The sequence below is a fragment of the Herpailurus yagouaroundi genome, unplaced genomic scaffold (genome assembly GCF_014898765.1).
Source record: "Herpailurus yagouaroundi ecotype Mexico unplaced genomic scaffold, PumYag 163, whole genome shotgun sequence".
Classification (NCBI taxonomy): Eukaryota; Metazoa; Chordata; class Mammalia; order Carnivora; family Felidae; genus Herpailurus; species Herpailurus yagouaroundi.
In genome coordinates, this window is record NW_024412404.1 from 49862029 (window position 1) to 49878227 (window position 16199).

Below are 16199 nucleotides of genomic sequence, written 5' to 3' on the forward strand. Positions count from 1 at the left end.
CAAAGGAAAAATTCCGGAAGAGATCAAGATCCAAGTTCAAATATGAACTTCATTTGTTAGCACCCAGTACTGATAGCTCCCCAGTATGTTTGAGAGTGAGGACTGTGATGTTCCTTCCTAGTCAGCTTTGCATTAACACCTGTCAGAGGCGGGATGCCAAGGACTTCCACAAAGCTAATCTAATCAGCTAAACTGCACTCTTTGCCGTTTACCTTTACCATCGCTGAATAATTTATTACACACACCAAAGGGAAATCTACACAAGCAAATGATATTTTTCTGTTTGAAACGAAGCATCCACTTTCCACTTACTCTTTGTGAGCCATGTGGCTGACAGCATTAGAGTGAATAAGAAGGGTCTACGTACAATGGCACCAAGTCTAAACAATCAACAAGTTAGGGAGTGAACTAATAATTAGTGATTTGAAAGGCTTTCCTTAAAGAGAATGTTAACTGTTATGATTACATGGTCTCATTACATCTCAAAGAAATGGTACTCAAGACCTACATAGTTAGTATGTATAATGTCACCCTTGCCAAGAGATTATTCCAGTCTGTACTGTCATTTTAATTTTTTTAACGTTTCTTTCTTTTTGAGAGAAAAGAGACAGAGTGTGAGCTGGAGAGGGGGCAGAGAGAGGGGGAGACACAGAATCTGAAGCAGGCTCCGGGCTCTGAACCGTCAGCACAGGGCCCGACGCAGGACTCGAACTCACGAACTGTGAGATTGTGACCTGAGCCAAAGTTGGCTGCTTAACCAACTGAGCCGCCCAGGTGCCCCGTGCCATCATTTTAAAAACCATCCCTTCCAACGGACACTCAGCCAAAGTTTCTGAAGGGCTATACTCTACCTCTGCTGCTTCTGGGCATGCTGGTCCGAACAGGGCAGGAATCCATTCTCTCTGGACCTGGTTGGTGAAAACAAGAGACTCTGTGGTGCTGCAGGTTGAGTTGGTATAAGTGAACTCCCAGCTGAAGTTTTCAAAATCTGCTGTCTCTGAGTTGATCTTGTCCATGGCAATCTGGAGGCCCGCACCCAGCTTTTGCATGCTGAATGAGTGAGAGATGTTCCAGGGGGCCTGGAAGCCCACGGTGAGTTCAGCAGCCTCAAGCCAAGTCACCAGCATGCTGACCAAGAGTGTCAGAACTAGTGATGGGTGGGCAACATGACATTCAATCCCCCAACGGAGCTCAGATCTGAGTGAGGCCTCCACACCTACCCTGGGAGCCATGGATGACAGCTAACATCTGTATCACAGCAGGAGCCTCCTAACCACTCAAGCCAGGAGTTTAAATGATTGTGCAGAGTTCCCTGAGGACCGCAGCTTGCTTTCCAGTCAGTGGCATTAATTAACCAAAACCTTCCCTTTTCAGAGTCTGTCCTAACACCTCTAGAAGCAGCAGTGTTGAAAAAAGAAACTGGGGCAAGGAGTCATCAAAGCCCTGGTAATGGGTCCAGTGACACCTCTGACAAAATTCATGGTCCTGGGAAGGTCACGTAACTCCCACTCCATCTCCACTAGCCTTTTGCTAGTAAAATAAAATCACGAGAACCACTCAAGTGTGGACAGATGCCCCGGGCTGGAATTCTGATTTCACCATAATACTGTGTGACCTAGGACATGTTACTTCCCGTCTCTATGCCTTCATTTCCTGATCCATAAAATGGGGGTAAGATTGCAAAGGGATCCTCACCAAAGTGACATGGTAAGGATTAAAAGTGATCGAGTGCCCGACATAATATCTGGGCAAAGAGCCATTTCGTCAATGTTAAATGATGGTGGTGATTGATGATGTTGATATCATTATCACAATGATTATTATCACCTGCTGAACCTATCTTCCAGGAACTCCTTCTAGATTAAGTGAAGTGATGGTTGTGAGTGGGATTACCAACAGCTGGTATAGTCTGTATCCCTCACCCAGGCCTAGGGCACCACGGAGATGTTACTGATGGATGAACACGAACTCTCCCGCTGCGCAGCTCAGGGCAGAGCTGAGGACAGCTCTTTGTTGATGAATTACATGTGATATATTACATGTATAATATTTTACAGAGAAATTTTGCTTTACATTGCAGGGATGGCAGGCCCCTTGGGGAGCCATCGCTATCCCCAGGTATGATGACACAGCCACCAGCTGGGCAAATGCTCGTAAGTATAAATGGTTCAGTCCCCATCTACCATCAGCTTTCTTCTAGATCCCACTGGCACAGAAGGGGCTGGCATCTCCAACTCACCTCGGGATTATGTATTTCGGCACTGTAGGCTTGTTGTTATTTCTTTTTTTTTTTAATTTTTTTTTAACATTTATTTATTTTTGAGCCAGAGAGAGAGAGAGCATGAACAGGGGAGGGTCAGAGGAAGAGGGAGACATAGAATCTGAAACGGGCTCCAGGCTCTGAGCTGTCAGCACAAAGCCCGACGCGGGGCTCGAACCCACAGACCGCGAGATCATGACCTGAGCCGAAGTCGGACGCTTAACTGACTGAGCCACCCAGGCGCCCCTTGTTGTAATTCTTAAAGCTTGATCTAAGGACCACCTACCTCAGTCTCTCCTGATGGTCAGATGTATAGATTCCAGGCTCCCAGTGCAGACCCTCTGAACCATAATATCTTGGGTTTATCCTTGGAATCTGCATTTAACGGATCCTCACATATCCCCAGGTACGCTAAGGTTTGAGAGACTTTGAGACAGTCTGAGGTGAGAGGAAGGAAAGGATAGCCAATCACTATTCATTATCTATTTACCTTCCTTCAGTATTAAGCACCCAGGATGGGACTACTGAGCCTTAGGTCTAGCCTACCTCAGAGGTCCATTTTCAAACCTGTGCATTAGAGGGGTTGCTTTTCTCCAAACCAAACTCATCATAACTGGTTCTTCACCCAGTTACAGATTCTCTCTCTCCTCTGCTAGGACAGCTCTGTGTCAATTGGCCAAAAAAATCAAGTTTGGACTCCTGTGCTCTGACCATAGTTAGAATTCCATGAACCTCTTTTACTCCTATGCTTACCAGATGTATGTGGTCCTGGGAAAGTCAGTTACATCTGTGCCTTAGTTTCTTCAATTTCAGAAGAACACGATAACACCCCTTACAGAAGGATGTTGTAAAGATATTGTGAGATTACCTAATTCCTCAGCACAGTGCTCTGCATTTAGTAGGAACTCAAAAAAGGAACATCCCTGATGGATGTATCATTGCACCAGTCATAATGTCAAAGCTAGGAGTCTGGATATGTCCTATTACATACACTGCATCCCATCTCCCCCTCCCATATACAAACTTCTTAAAGCTCATAATCCCACTCTAGATAATTTTAGATTCTTCACATTTACAGAGTGTCTTTTTCTGAGAAACTGTGAAGCCAAGATGACTGTATGTGTCCCCTTTTGGATCCTCAGATCCAACACAGTGTTGGGCCTTTAAACATGCAAATTAATATTAATCATAATAAGTATAAATATGTTTTGTATTTGTAAGTGCTCACAAGTGGGTATGGTCAAAACCAGAAGATACCAGTGAGGTTCAGTGTTGGTGAGGGTCTGATAAACAGACATATGCTGCTTATAGAAATGTTGGTAGCAGTTTTTCAACATGCATCCAAAAGCCTTAGGATATATGCATTTTTGACTCAGAAATTCCACTTTTGGGGATCTGTCCTAAAGAATAAGATCATACGATAAAACGTAACAATGGCATTGTATACCTGAAACTAATATAACACTGTATGGTAACTAAACTGGAATTAAAAGTAAAATTTTAATCTAAAAAATTAGAGACGGGGCGCCCGGATGGCTCAGTTGGTTAAGCGTCCGACTTTGGCTCAGATCATGATCTCGTGGTTTGTGGGTTCGAGCCCCGCGTCAGGCTCTGTGCTGACAGCCCACAACCTGGAGGCTGTTTTGGATTCTGTGTCTCCCTCTCTCTGCCCCTGCCCCACTCGCGCTCTCTCTTTCTCTCAAAAATAAATAAACATTAACAAAAAAAATTGTTTTAAATTAGACACAAGTTTTATGTCTAACAGTAGGGGCCTGGATCGGTAACATGGAACAAACCCATATGATCGAGGATCATGCAGTCATTGAAAATGATATTTTAAATGTACATTTATTGACTTAGATCGTATTAAGTGAGGAAGCACACTATAAAAGTGGCATGTACCTTATTCCATTTTTATTTTCTTAAAGGAGGCACACAAGTTTGTATAGCAAAGATTGCATACACCAAATCACTGTAAGTTGCTCTCTCTGGATGAGGGAAATTATATGGGTGTTTTTTCTTCTCTTTACTTTCCTTCTCATGTTTTTTGTCTTCATGTCTGCAATGAGAAAGAAAAGTGAAAGTTTTGATTAGTAATAAACCCTCCAGGGGCCTCTGGGTGGCTTGAGTCAATTAAGCATCCAGACTCGACTTCAGCTCAGGTCACGATCTCAGTGTCGTAGGATCGAGCCCTTTGTCAGGCTCTGCGCTGGGAGTAGAGCCTGCTTGAGATTCTCTCTCTCCCTCTACCATTCATGCATGCTCTTTCTCTCCCTGGGAGATGGGGGCGGGGGGGAACAAATAAAAACTAAACCCTACAGACTTGGATTTGGGGAGGAAAAGCATGGGCTCTAACCCATGGTATCTGAAGTCTCAGGCCAGAAGAACCTCACAGAGGCCTGAGTCTACACACCTCTAGGCACCTGGCTTACCTCCGTAGGCTCTGATCATTCTCTGCTGAGCTCAGTCCCTTCCGTTTCTCCATTGCCCTCAGAGTGGGAGAGAAACAGACGCAACGGCCCAGGTAATGGCAATCATCATGTGGAAAGGTGGCCATGGTTACGGGCCCACCCACTTTGTGTGAAGCGTTTGACTGGCTGGAGTGGGAAGGCCTGAGGTTAAAAGCAGATTAAGGGGCCCATAGGCACTGTGGTGTCAGGGAGGGGGTACGAGGTTCTCCACTTTGCTTCTCCAGCCCGCCTCCACTCTCGGAGATTCTCATGCCTGCAAGTTACCAGTGCCACGGTGGTGGATTGGGGCAGCTACATTGTGCCACCTGATGATGGCTTAAAACAAAGGTAGACTGTGCATGGCCAGCAGAGGTACAGAGTTTGGTTCTCTATGTCAGTGGGGTAGTGCTTTGATTCCTAATTACTTTATCCCATCTCTATTTCCTAAAGAGATTATTGCAGAGGGAGGGTTCTTTTAGCCTGACTTATGGGCTCCTCAATGCTGACCAGCCTGGGCCATAAACCAGATTCAGAGCCAGCTGTTCAATATCCATGATCAGGTAAGATTAGCTGCGTCCAGGGTGGTAGAGTTTTAGTAAGACCTCTGGCTTTTTTTCTAGCGGCCCTCCCTCCCCTCCTGCTCCCCCCAGCCCCCACCATCTCCTTTCAATTTATAAATATGTGGCCTAACCACGTGTAGAGAAGAACTAAAGGTTTGGAATGTGTGGATCTGAACTTGTCCAGAAGCAGAAGAAGGTGTTGGAATACAACAAGATGAGCCTGTAATCACCTTGAGGGAAAGACCGAAGGAGAGGCAACCATCACCCCCGTTCTCCCACACTCTCTCGCATCTCGTTGTGTGTTCTCAGCAAAGGCATCAACCTCAGGTTTTGCCAAGTAAGTAAGACTGGATCTGAGCCTCCGTTTTCTTATTGGTGAAGTAGGAAAATGGCAGGGGCCAGAGCCCTTTGACCTTACGAGCTTCTTGTCCTAAAACCCTAGGACTCTGGTAGATTTCTAGCAAACCAAGTGCTCCGTGCTTGATGATGGCAGCAAGTTTCGTTCCAGGTCCTGCTTACAGGTTCCTAAATGAAGCATTCCTGGAGATCTAGCACACCTTATACTAGCCATCCTGGAAGTAAGAGCAAGGAAAAGGTAGCTATTAACCTCTTCAGTGTGAACTTTCAACTTCCTCGTTGTGTTCTCAGCTCTTGTAAATAGTTGTGATGCAGTTAATACGAAGCTTCTAGTAAGTAAGTGTTCGACGAGGCATAGGAAAGGGGAGAAAAGGTTGAACTTGTGTTTCTCAAAACTGAAACAAGGCGGATTCCTTGGTTCCAAAGCCATTCCTTTAGTTAACCATGAGCATGCTTCTCCTACCAGGCCAAGGATGGACCACTGACCTTGGCTTTCTGAGGGAGACATGCCAGTCATGTGTCTGAAAATGTTTACACGAGGGGCAAAGATTCCTCTTTCACAGGGACGTGACCTCTTACATACCTCAACCACCTGATATTTATTCTATGCTGCTAAAAGACTTCTTCTGACCTGTGATGTGGTGTTCTTTCTCACACCTGTTTCCACCAGGAACGTGTCTTTGACACTGGCCAGTGCTTTTCACCTTCTAGGGATTCTGATCAATACTTTCAAATTTTCTTCTGGCTACAGGGATAACCTGAAGTTTAGCAGGTGGGTCCAGCCTAAATGCCATATTTCTGATCTGAATATTTATTTTGTGGTCTTCAATCCTATCTCCCAGATGACAGCTCCTGACCCCCCCCAGTAAAGCCTTAGCTTGAAGAGCCAAAACATTCAGACGGGGTGGGGGAGGGGGGGGGAGGGCAGCTGTCTGCTCAGTAATCAAAGATCCTAAATGATTAACAGTGATACAATTACTTCCCAAGCCAGTTTCAATCAAATTGTAAGTTTTCCGAGAACACCTTTGTGCCACAGTGTCCCAAACACTGAGCAAATAAAGAGCCTGCCCCTGCCTTAATACATCTTTCTCTGGTGAGCATACACTTAACTCCTAAGCACGATATGCTTCTCCATCCAATAAGGGGCCGGCTGGTCATCTGGGCAGCCTCTCTCTGGTATGTAATCATGTGAAACAAGGCAGGATGTCCCTTCTGACTCCTCCACCCTCTTTGGCTTCTTGTCTGGAGAGACCAGAACCCCTCCCACTTCCTGATATTCCTGAACCACTCATGTGAAAAGTTCCCAAATGGCTCTCTAGCCACACACTCAGGATTGTTCTCTCATGCAGAGAGCCCAGTGAACCAAGACTGCGGAGCAGAGGACCATGTCCTTGAAGGCATGGTGAAGGAGGTGTTGGCATACCTCCCCGAGTATTGATGTCCCCCATCTACTGTTTGTCACCCACTCTCCTGGAGGACGCAGTGTAGTGAGTTGGTTGGGAGCACAGGTTTGGAAGGAGACTTGAGCTCATTTGGACAAGTTATGCAGTGTCTAAACCTTGGTTTCCTTATTTGTAGTTATCCTGATGAGCTCACGTGAGGATTAGATGGAGTCCTAGGTGTAGGACACACAGCACGGTGTCTGGCATGGAACAACACTCAGGGAATGATAGGAATGCTAGCAGTTTTATAATAAGGGACTGTCGATTCAGTCAAAGTCATAAACTCTGTTGGATGTGTAAACCAGGGGTACAGGTAGAAGACCCTGCTGCCTTTAAGTTCATCCAGAGCAGTTATAACACATTTGCTGCTGCCGCTGGGTGATGCCACCTTTTGTTTATATTCCGTAGGCATCAGGCCGAGGACTTATGGGCCTAATCGGTGTTGTTGAAGGAAAATACAGTGCGAGCCACATACCTAATTTTAAATTTTTCAGCAGGCATAATTACAAGAGGTAAAGGAACAGGTAGAATTACTTGTCTAGTGCATCCTAAATATTATCACTTCAACATGTAATCAGCATTTTAAAATCGGGGATGTTATGCTACTTTCTTCAAACTAAGTCTGCAAAATTCGGTGTGTGTTTTGTACACCTCTAAATGTAGACTTGACTCATTTCTTTTTTTTTTTTTTTAATTTTTTTTTTCAACGTTTATTTATTTTTGGGACAGAGAGAGACAGAGCATGAATGGGGGAGGGGCAGAGAGAGAGAGGGAGACACAGAATCGGAAACAGGCTCCAGGCTCCGAGCCATCAGCCCAGAGCCCGACGCGGGGCTCGAACTCACGGACCGCGAGATCGTGACCTGGCTGAAGTCGGACGCTTAACCGACTGCGCCACCCAGGCGCCCCAGGACTTGACTCATTTCAAGTGCTCAGCAGCCATATGCAGCCCCTGGTTACTGTATTGGACCACACAGATCTCCATTTTCCCTCTGAGCTATCTTTCTAATCTGCCAGGAAACAGCGATGATTTTTATAGGGTTGTTGTGGGCTCTGGGAATTTAGAGCTGACCCCTCTCCTGGGGATCTCTCCACTTTCTGTCTGATTCAGAAACGCTCTTGGAAAGCTCTTGCTAACAAAGGAGAAAGTTGCCTGTGTCACTGTGTTCCAACCTTGTTGACATCATGAACCTGAGAATAAGTCTATGAGGCAATTTGCTGTGTGTGTTCTTTGGGGGGGGGGGGGGTGGCCTATCTGGGGTTAGGGAAAACTTCTTATTGCAATCTGTGCAAACATCATTCTCGTCAACCAAGTGCTGTGCTTGAGTAACACTTCCTTCCCACAAAGAATGAGCAAGTGGGCCTCAAGAGCCTGGGTGCCCAAGCTGTCCATGACCCAGGTTGATGAAAACGAGCTGGGGGCCAGCTTCTTCCGTGTGTACAGTGATGCCCCACGGTGCAGGATTGATAGCAGGGCCCAGCATGGAGCTGTGACAACTGAGCAGAACAACCTGAGGTTTGCGCAGCTGGATGTATAGTGTATTGGCCCCTCTAGTTGTGTGAAGTGAGGCCGTGCATGGGAAATGAGCTCAGTGGCAGGAAGGATACCAGGCAGATAAAAAGCCCTTCTGAGGAGGGAAAAGGTAGCTGTTGTTTCATCCTTGGCATCAGAACCATATGGCTGGCATTGTGTCCTGCTTCCTCTAGGACCATGGTTCTTAATTTTCTTTGGGAGACCAATGAAAGTTCCCAAGATAAGTGTGTGTGTGTGTGTGTGTGTGTGTGTGTGTGTGTGCGTGTGTGTAGTTATATATACACAAGATCGCATAGGGTTCATCGAATGGATCATACTCATAGATACACCCTTGAACTCTGGACTCCAGGCTGCTTCAATTCAATATCTGACTCTGAGACTCTGTCCGCTATTAGCCACATGCCTTGGGGAAGTTAATTGGCCTCTCAGCTTTTCTTCTGCAAAATAACAACTTCTTCATGGAGATGCAGTGAGATTAAATACGATAATGCAGATGAAGTTCTTAGAACAGCGCTATCCCACGGGAGGTGCGCAGTAATGTTCATGAACATCTCGAATGCCTTCAGAAAGGAGCTGGCATGAGAACCTTGGATTGCTACCTGGCAAGGTGTACTTTGAATGCCATAAGCCTTTTGAAACATCAGATAACCAGGGAAAGGGTGGGTATGGAGTTCTGATAACTGGAATGGCTGATTAAGGCACCCTTGGTAGGAGTTTAAGGAACTTTGCCCCTTCCTTTTCACATCTCAGTAGAAGGGTAAACTTCAAAGTCAGCTCTGCCATGTGGGAAGCTAAAGGTCAGTCCCTCACAGTCCCCCACTCTGTGCCACCACAATGTCTTTCCTATTCCGCCACTTCTAGAGAGGAACATCTCACCTTTCTTTCTGAGCCATCAGTATTAAGTTAACATGAGTAGATTCAGTTGATAGGTCTAGAACTCTTCTCTTTCTTCTTGGGTCATGTTGCCCTACTTCTAAAGACTTGCATTAGCTGTTAGAACAGGCAAAGGTCCTTCCTAAATAAGTGTTCTTTAAGCCACGAATCGTAACTGCCCTTGTCACGGGCCCCAATAGCCACCGAAGGTTTGGATGCTGAGGGCAGCGTCCCCGTTTATACCTCACAGATTTGTTAAAAGATAGATTGGGAAAGTTTTACAAACTGGGAGGAGCTTCATCAATGCACTGTGGGGCTACTTAAGAAGTTGACCTGCTTATAAGGTCTGTCTTTCCCTGCTTTCAAAAATGGGGAAAACCTGGGTTCTGTTTCTAAGGAGCTGTCAGCCCCTATCCTGAGATGTATCTTGGCTTTTTCAAGGCTGTATTACAAAACCCTAGAGTATTGGCTCCTGGTCTTCTAGGACTGTTGTGTAGGCGATTTGTCGTTTCTTTGTCCCTACCAAAGGGGAGGGCATGTAAACACACTGACCAGAGCACCATGTGTGAGTGTGTCCGAACTGTAGCTGTTGGGTCAGACTCTTCACATCTTGAGCACATTGCCTATAAATGACCTAAAACAATAACTAAGGTTTGCACTTTGTCAGGGTTATGGGAGCTCAAACCCAGAAGGAGTTTGCTTGTATTGAATTCTAAATGCATATGGCTGTGGGAAGGGGTGGGGGGGGGGGGAGAAATAGAGGATGTGGTATAGAAGCCTTAGCTCACACGTGTTTTTGTGAAGTGAGATGCTATGGGAAATAATGATTTATCAAGAGATGGGGCACTGGAGACCTGGCTTCTGGACTCCCCTCTCCTACTAAAGTCCATGCCTCAGCTGTTTCTCATTTTTACTGTCTCAGGTACCCTAAGAATAAAGCTAAGTTTGTTGGATCAAGTGATGCCCCCTATATGCCTGTGCTCATACCCACATGGCTTGTCTAGGTGTCATGCTGTGCGGCTTTGATATATATTTACATGAGGAGTGGGGCAGGGAATGGCAATACGTCCTGTTATTGCCAAAGCGCTGCTCTGGGACTGGTCTGCCTACTGACCTTGAGTAACACCTCTCTTCTGGAGCACACGGTGAGTTCTACTCTGTGCCAAATGGCCCACCCCGCCCCCCAACTGCAGGGTCACCATAACCAAGACTACCCCAAACCCAGTCCCTCTTGACATCTCAACAGTCGGGCTCACTGAAGGCAGAGTGGCTCCGAGTGTGTTCCTAGCGTCGTTCCCAGACCAGCAACATCCACATCACCTGGAATTATTAGAAATGCAGATTCGCAGGCCCTAACCCAGGCCTACTGAATCAGAAGCTCTGACACCAGCTGTGTTGGAACAGGCTCTCCAGGGGGTCGTGATGTTCCCTGATGTCTGAGAACCACCGGCTTGGAGTAACTCGCTCTCTAGCAGGTATGCCGTCAGTAGGCTGCTAGTTAACACAACTTGGCATGAATCCAATCAGGTGTGACTTATGGCCTCAGTTCTAGTTGAATTGTATCTCCTTTAGTCACTTCTGAGAAAGCCCCTTTCTTTCAGGTACTAAGGCAGGACTAGGGCTGTGTGCAAAGAAGTGACTTTCAAGAATTAACGCACCTAAGACCTGGATGAGAATGTGACCTAATAAGACCTCACTGGTAATGTGGCGGCCACTGTTTCACACAGTAGTCAACAGGAAGCGGTACTGGCTTCTGATTTTGATATTACTGGCTGCTTGACTGAATCCAATGAGAAGAAACCTAGGGCAGCATTTCCACGAGTTTCTGCTGGCCCGGCACACGAGAAATCCACGGGAGGTGCAGCCTGTATCCATGATTCTGCATTCTAAATATGACCCAGGTAAGTTTGTCCCTCGGTCTGGATGCTAGAGTCACTTGCCTTATCGCATTGTCTTGGAGATGTTCTAATTCTGGAGGGGTCACTGGCCTCTTCTAGAAAAAGGCCGATCTCGAAATGCAGACTTCTCTTATCTGATCCGTAAAGTCCTAGCTTGAGCCAATTAACATGGCTTCTCATGTTTTGCTCAACCACAACTCAAGGAACGAGTTTTCCCTCTTGTGCGCTAGACCTCCCTCTTGCTATCACAGTCTCAGGGACTCTGTCCCAAAGGCAGATGCCAAGCCCTGTCTGTCCACTTTCTTTCCCCTGAGGTATGGGCTTTATAAAGGTTTTGCTTGTTGCATGTTAGCTTTCTGAGCAGAGGGCTGTCTTTTTTCTTCTCCTTCCTCTTAAGCCCTTGCATAACCATCTCTGTTTTAACCTTTTGCCAAATTCTGTGCTTCTCGCTGTTGGATGTTATTTCAAGTGTTGGAACAGCTAACTTCTACCTTTGAACCTCTGTTGCAACAGGTACAAAGGTTCCAGGAGAGTCTTTGGTCACTCTCAGGGCAGCACGCATTGGCTTCAGATGTGGCCTCATCGAAGGAGCCGAGGAAAGGACAGAGGTGTCTGAATGTGGTGCTGAACCAGTGCAGCCGGATGTCAGGGGTTCATTTCCTGGCCCTGGGAAAGTGAGCCTATTCCTACAAGGTAAGCTGCAATAACACTATCTACTCTCTGGTTTCTACACCGACAGGATGGCAAGGGCAGGGGTGGGGAGGGAAGACACATGCCTCTCCTCAGCCTTGGAGATCTTTTACTATATGAAATTACATTTGGTTTAGTAGTAATCTCAGCTGACTTGTGGGGAGGCAAAGCAGAAACCAAGTGGAAAGGTGTGGAGACATCAAGGCTGTGTGAATGCTGGAAGGAGGTGGATTTGGAAGAGAAAGTTGTTAATTTCACTGAATCCAACTAAAATAGACAAACATTTTAAGAGTTACAAAACCAAGAAGTATGTCTCCTTCATCTTCCATTCAAAAATTTCTGTGTCAGGATGGTTACAAGGGCTATTTGCCAGCTGCTGATGGCAGGGATTCCCATCTGGAAGGGACTGGGGGGAGAGAGTCCTCAGCAGACGTTCCCTTGGGTGCTGAGGTCTGTACTAGGTGTGTGACCTGTGTTACCTCATCTGCTCACCACCTTCTAAAAGGTAAGTGGTATTGTTCCCATTTCATAGATGAATAAAGTGTCTGTGGGCTGTTCAACAACTTGGCCCGGGATACCTAGTTCGCAGGTTGTGTGGCTAAGACTAGACTTCTGGGCAGTCCTGTCGCTCTAGGCTGCTGCTATAGAATACAGAATTCTTGTGTTGTCAAAACCTCCCGTTATTTCCTGAAATCTTGGGAGTGTTATTGACGGGTGCATACGATCGAATGGGAATGCCACTCTGCTAGAATTTGTAAAAGATCGAGGCACTTCTCAACTTGAGTGCCCGCACCTGGAGGAAAATAGTAAAAAGTAAATTAATTAATTAATAATAATAATAAAAGGAAAAGCTCATTTGGCCCTGAGCGCTTTCCATTCAGCTGGTAAAAGAAGCCAGCACTCAGGGTATTAGAATAGCTGAGACTTAGCATCCATTCTGCCATTCTCTGACCTCTGCTGGACGGAGCTACTTCTCAAAGGAATGAGCTCCTGAAACTAAGCAATGCCAAGTGTCCCTCCAGCCACGAAATGACCAATAAGCTAGACTGACAGGGTGGCTAACCTCCTCTTCCCGTACTTGGTCTTTCTTCTATGTCTAAAGTGGGGCTCCTGTGAGGCCCAGGGATCAGGTGCCATTGTCCGAGATTGACCTGGCTCGCCCTGGCTGCTTTTTAGCTTGGAGGCTTTTAGGATCTCTTCTCTGTAGAGCGAAATGAACCCTCATCTAGCTCTGGTAAAGGGTCAGGCTTGTGTCAGACTTACCATGAGCCTTCCTGAAGGGACCACTGGGCATCTGGGAGGTAAGGTGGGGGGTGAGGAGGAAGAAGCCGGAGAACTCACGATTTCTGCCTCCGAATCCGAGAATGGGAGCTCCTGCGCCCTTTTGTGGCCCCAGCCCGAGGTGAATCCTCTGAAGCTACTATAGGTTCTGACATCCTGCAGACCAATCTCCAGGACCCTTTTAGGGGTCTGCACACTCGGAACAATTTTTCCAGTAACACTGAGAAGTGACTTGCCTTTTCCTGTCAACTGGCTCATGCACGTACAGTGGGTTTTCCAGAAGCTGCAAGATACGAGATCAACTGGACAGCTAAGGACATACGTACTCGTTGCCTTCCTGTGGTTTCAAAAGTTCCCAGCTTTAATTGGAGGTGGAGGAGGCAGCACGATCGATTTTTTAATTTAGATTTCAAGGTGTGAAAAGGATGGGCAGCTGATTGTGTCAGAGGAAAAGAACAAAAGCTCTCCGTCTGGGTCACTGTCACTGCTGGTTCCACTGGCTTTATCAGAAGCGCTGGGGGACTGAGGCAGGTGGAGGGAGGACGGAGGTTGGAGGAGGGTGACACTGTGCCAGGTGCCCCACCATCGGGAGGGATGCAACAGCGGGCTGGACCTTCCTGTCCTGGGAGTCGAGGCGGGGAGCGGTGTCCCCTTTCTGGCATGGGTGCTCTGCTCCGGGCACCTCAAGTCAGTCCAGTTTTGTTGTGATCTTCATTTCAGGGTAGTCAGTCACAGGAGCCAAGGGTGAATGGTGCGATACGGGCTGGCTTTTGTTTCAGCCTTTAGGAGCTGGGGTTAAGGGCTTTGAAAAGGAGCCAGGCAGCTTGGCGGCTTTTCTCCTCCTGCTCAGAATGCTTCCACTTTCAGTTGCGAAAGAAAAACCAGGAAGTGAAGTCCCGGAGCACGTTAGAAAGCCTGGCCATGGCCTGACTCGGGACAGCTCACACAGGGCGCAACTGGGGACGCTGGGAGCCGAGCCATCCCTCTGCATGGATGCTCTGGAGCCAGCCTATCCTTGGAGGAACTGGGGGTGAGGGAAGAGGGACAAGGATTCTGTGCCAGGAGGAACCCGGAGCCAGGAGACCCCATTTGCAGGAAGCGCCAACAGATGCGACCCCTTCACAGGGTAAGGGGACCTTCCTGAGGGAGTATTTAGCAAGGGGTCTTGTGAGCATGGGGCAGAGGCGAGGGGCCGCCCCAACCCCCAGCTTCAGCCAGTCTAAAGCCTGCTGTGTGCCTGGCACGTGTCAGCACTCTCTCTCTCTCTCCCAGCTCTCTAATGGACACTTTTAAACTGTCCTTATCAGGAGGGGTGAAGGGAAGGGGGAATGTGGGGCATGTGGACTGGATTTTCTTTCACCTGTCTCTCTTGGAGGAGATGGACCAGAACCGAGACCTCTTCAGTTTTCATTGTGAAATTTGACTCCTTCCTATGGTGAGAGCTAATGGGTGAGGGAGGGATGGATGGTTTCTGAACGGACTTAGATCAGTTTTAAGGGGTAGGGCCACATGTTGAATCTAAGGTGAACTTCAAGGACTTGGGGGGGGGGGCCCTGTGTGGGTCAGTCAGTTAAGCATCTGACTCTCGGTTTCTGCTCAGGTCATGATCTCACAGTTCACCAGTTTGAGCCCCGTGTCAGGCTCCGTGCTGACGGTGCAGATTCTCTATCTCCCTCTCTGATATCTCTCTCTCTCTCAAAATAAGTAAACTTTAAAAAAAAAAAAAAAAGAGTGAGCTTTGGGAAGGGACTCCATGGTTGGGGATTGCTACCTTCTGTGGGTATTAATCTTCTTTGGTGGTTTGAAAAGTAAGATTGAATCTATTGATCTATCGCTCCAATTTGTAGATGATTGGTATTCTCTAACAGCAGCAGAGTCCTAAAAAATAAGACAATTTAGGGGCACCTGGGTGGCTCAGTCAGTTGAGCATCCGAGTCTTGATGTTGGCTCACGACATGATCTCACAACTGTGGTGTCGAGCCCCGTGTCGGGCCTGCTTGAGACTCTGTCTCTCCTCCTCTCTCTGCCCCTCCTCCACTTGCATGAATGCTCTCTCTTAAAATATATAAACTTAAAATAATAATAAAATGTCATTTGATTTTAAAAAGATTGATTTAGGGACACCTGGGTGGCTCAGTCAGCTAAGCATCTTTCTTCGGCTCAGACGATGATTTCACGGTTTGTGGGTTCAAGCTCCACGTCAGGCTCCGTGCTGACAGCTCAGAGCCTGGAGCCTGCTTTGGATTCTGTGTCTCCCTCTCTTTCTCTCTCGGTCCCTCCCCTGCTTGTGTGTTCCCTCTCTCTCTCTCTCTCCAAAATAAATAAACTTAAAAAAAAAGGTTTATTTAGTAAAAAATAAAAACAGAATAATTGGTTTCACCTGAACGCTCCCTTTCTACTGCAGCATGGGCGTTACTCTGTAGTGGTCCCCTCCAATTGATGACTATTTGAGATGAACACAGAATCCTCCTAGAAGAGGCATGGTCTAAATTCTTGTGGGCGTCACTTGTGTGCTTGACACAATAAAAGGAACAAAAAATTAGAACAAGGGCCACAGATATTTATAGAACAGGCGGATCATAGAGTTAAATAGATGGTAGGTAAGAAAATGCAGATGGTGGGGTCTCTAGCAAAATGCAAGGTAGATGTGCCCCCAGATAGAAACACATTCCAACTTAATTTAAAACAACAACACACAGCTAAGGCCAAACAGAATATTTCAGCCAGGTATTTGGCTAGGTCCTGACCTAACATAGTCTTCTCTCTCAGGCTATATTCTAACAGTTCAGGGCAAAAACACCTACTATAATATTAGTATATGATCGAATGCCTCTGTGCTAAACATGCAGTGAGG

General features: G+C 46.8%; 2 protein-coding genes across 4 annotated transcripts in view; one reads left to right on the forward strand and one right to left on the reverse strand.

Annotated features, from left to right (window-relative positions):
• LOC121037478 (guanylate cyclase 2G-like) overlaps positions 1 to 4817 on the reverse strand; it is a 46779-nt gene extending 41962 nt beyond the window's left edge. Inside the window, 2 exon segments of the mRNA XM_040486924.1 lie at positions 852 to 1221; positions 4693 to 4817. Of these exon segments, the coding sequence (XP_040342858.1) occupies positions 852 to 1221; positions 4693 to 4817 (495 nt within the window).
• Positions 4818 to 11902: 7085 nt separating this feature from the next.
• ACSL5 (acyl-CoA synthetase long chain family member 5) overlaps positions 11903 to 16199 on the forward strand; it is a 45426-nt gene continuing 41129 nt past the window's right edge. The window contains exon 1 of one of the 3 annotated variants that reach the window (XM_040486433.1): positions 11903 to 12067. Coding sequence is in view for 1 of the 3 variants with exons in the window: in XM_040486435.1 (XP_040342369.1) it covers positions 14339 to 14471 (133 nt within the window). In the remaining 2 variants the exon portion in view is untranslated. Of the gene's footprint in view, positions 12068 to 12457; positions 12570 to 14234; positions 14472 to 16199 lie in introns of those variants that run through there. The other 2 variants (XM_040486434.1, XM_040486435.1) reach the window with 2 other exon arrangements.